General features: G+C 48.6%; 1 protein-coding gene across 1 annotated transcript in view; it reads left to right on the forward strand.

Annotated features, from left to right (window-relative positions):
* The window catches only part of SLC41A1 (solute carrier family 41 (magnesium transporter), member 1), a 15,143-nt gene that overhangs the window by 5,870 nt on the left and 8,962 nt on the right, over positions 1-311 (forward strand). Inside the window, exon 2 of the mRNA XM_009877382.1 lies at positions 221-310. Coding sequence (XP_009875684.1) covers positions 221-310 — 90 coding nt within the window. The remainder of the gene's footprint in view (positions 1-220; position 311) is intronic.

Genomic DNA, 311 nt, shown 5'->3' on the forward strand with positions numbered 1-311 from the left:
AGGAACATGTGGTTGCTACTACAGGAATGTCAAAACCAGTAAAATCGTTGCAGAATTCAGAGCGTGGCACCAGAAGGGCGACTGGGTTCTCTGCTCGGGGCCACGCATGGGTGGTGCCAGGTTCTGAAGGTGGATGAGTAAGTGGCGTTCAGTCCAAAGGAAAGGTTTCCAACAGCCAGGATTTTATTTATTTTTTAATGGTCTTACTTTGATCTTGCAGCACTGGGACGTCTTCAAATATGTGACCGAGGTATTTATCTTGGTACCTGCGTTACTGGGCCTGAAGGGGAACCTGGAGATGACTCTGGCGT

The sequence above is a fragment of the Apaloderma vittatum genome, unplaced genomic scaffold (genome assembly GCF_000703405.1).
Source record: "Apaloderma vittatum isolate BGI_N311 unplaced genomic scaffold, ASM70340v1 scaffold32469, whole genome shotgun sequence".
NCBI classification, from domain to species: domain Eukaryota; kingdom Metazoa; phylum Chordata; class Aves; order Trogoniformes; family Trogonidae; genus Apaloderma; species Apaloderma vittatum.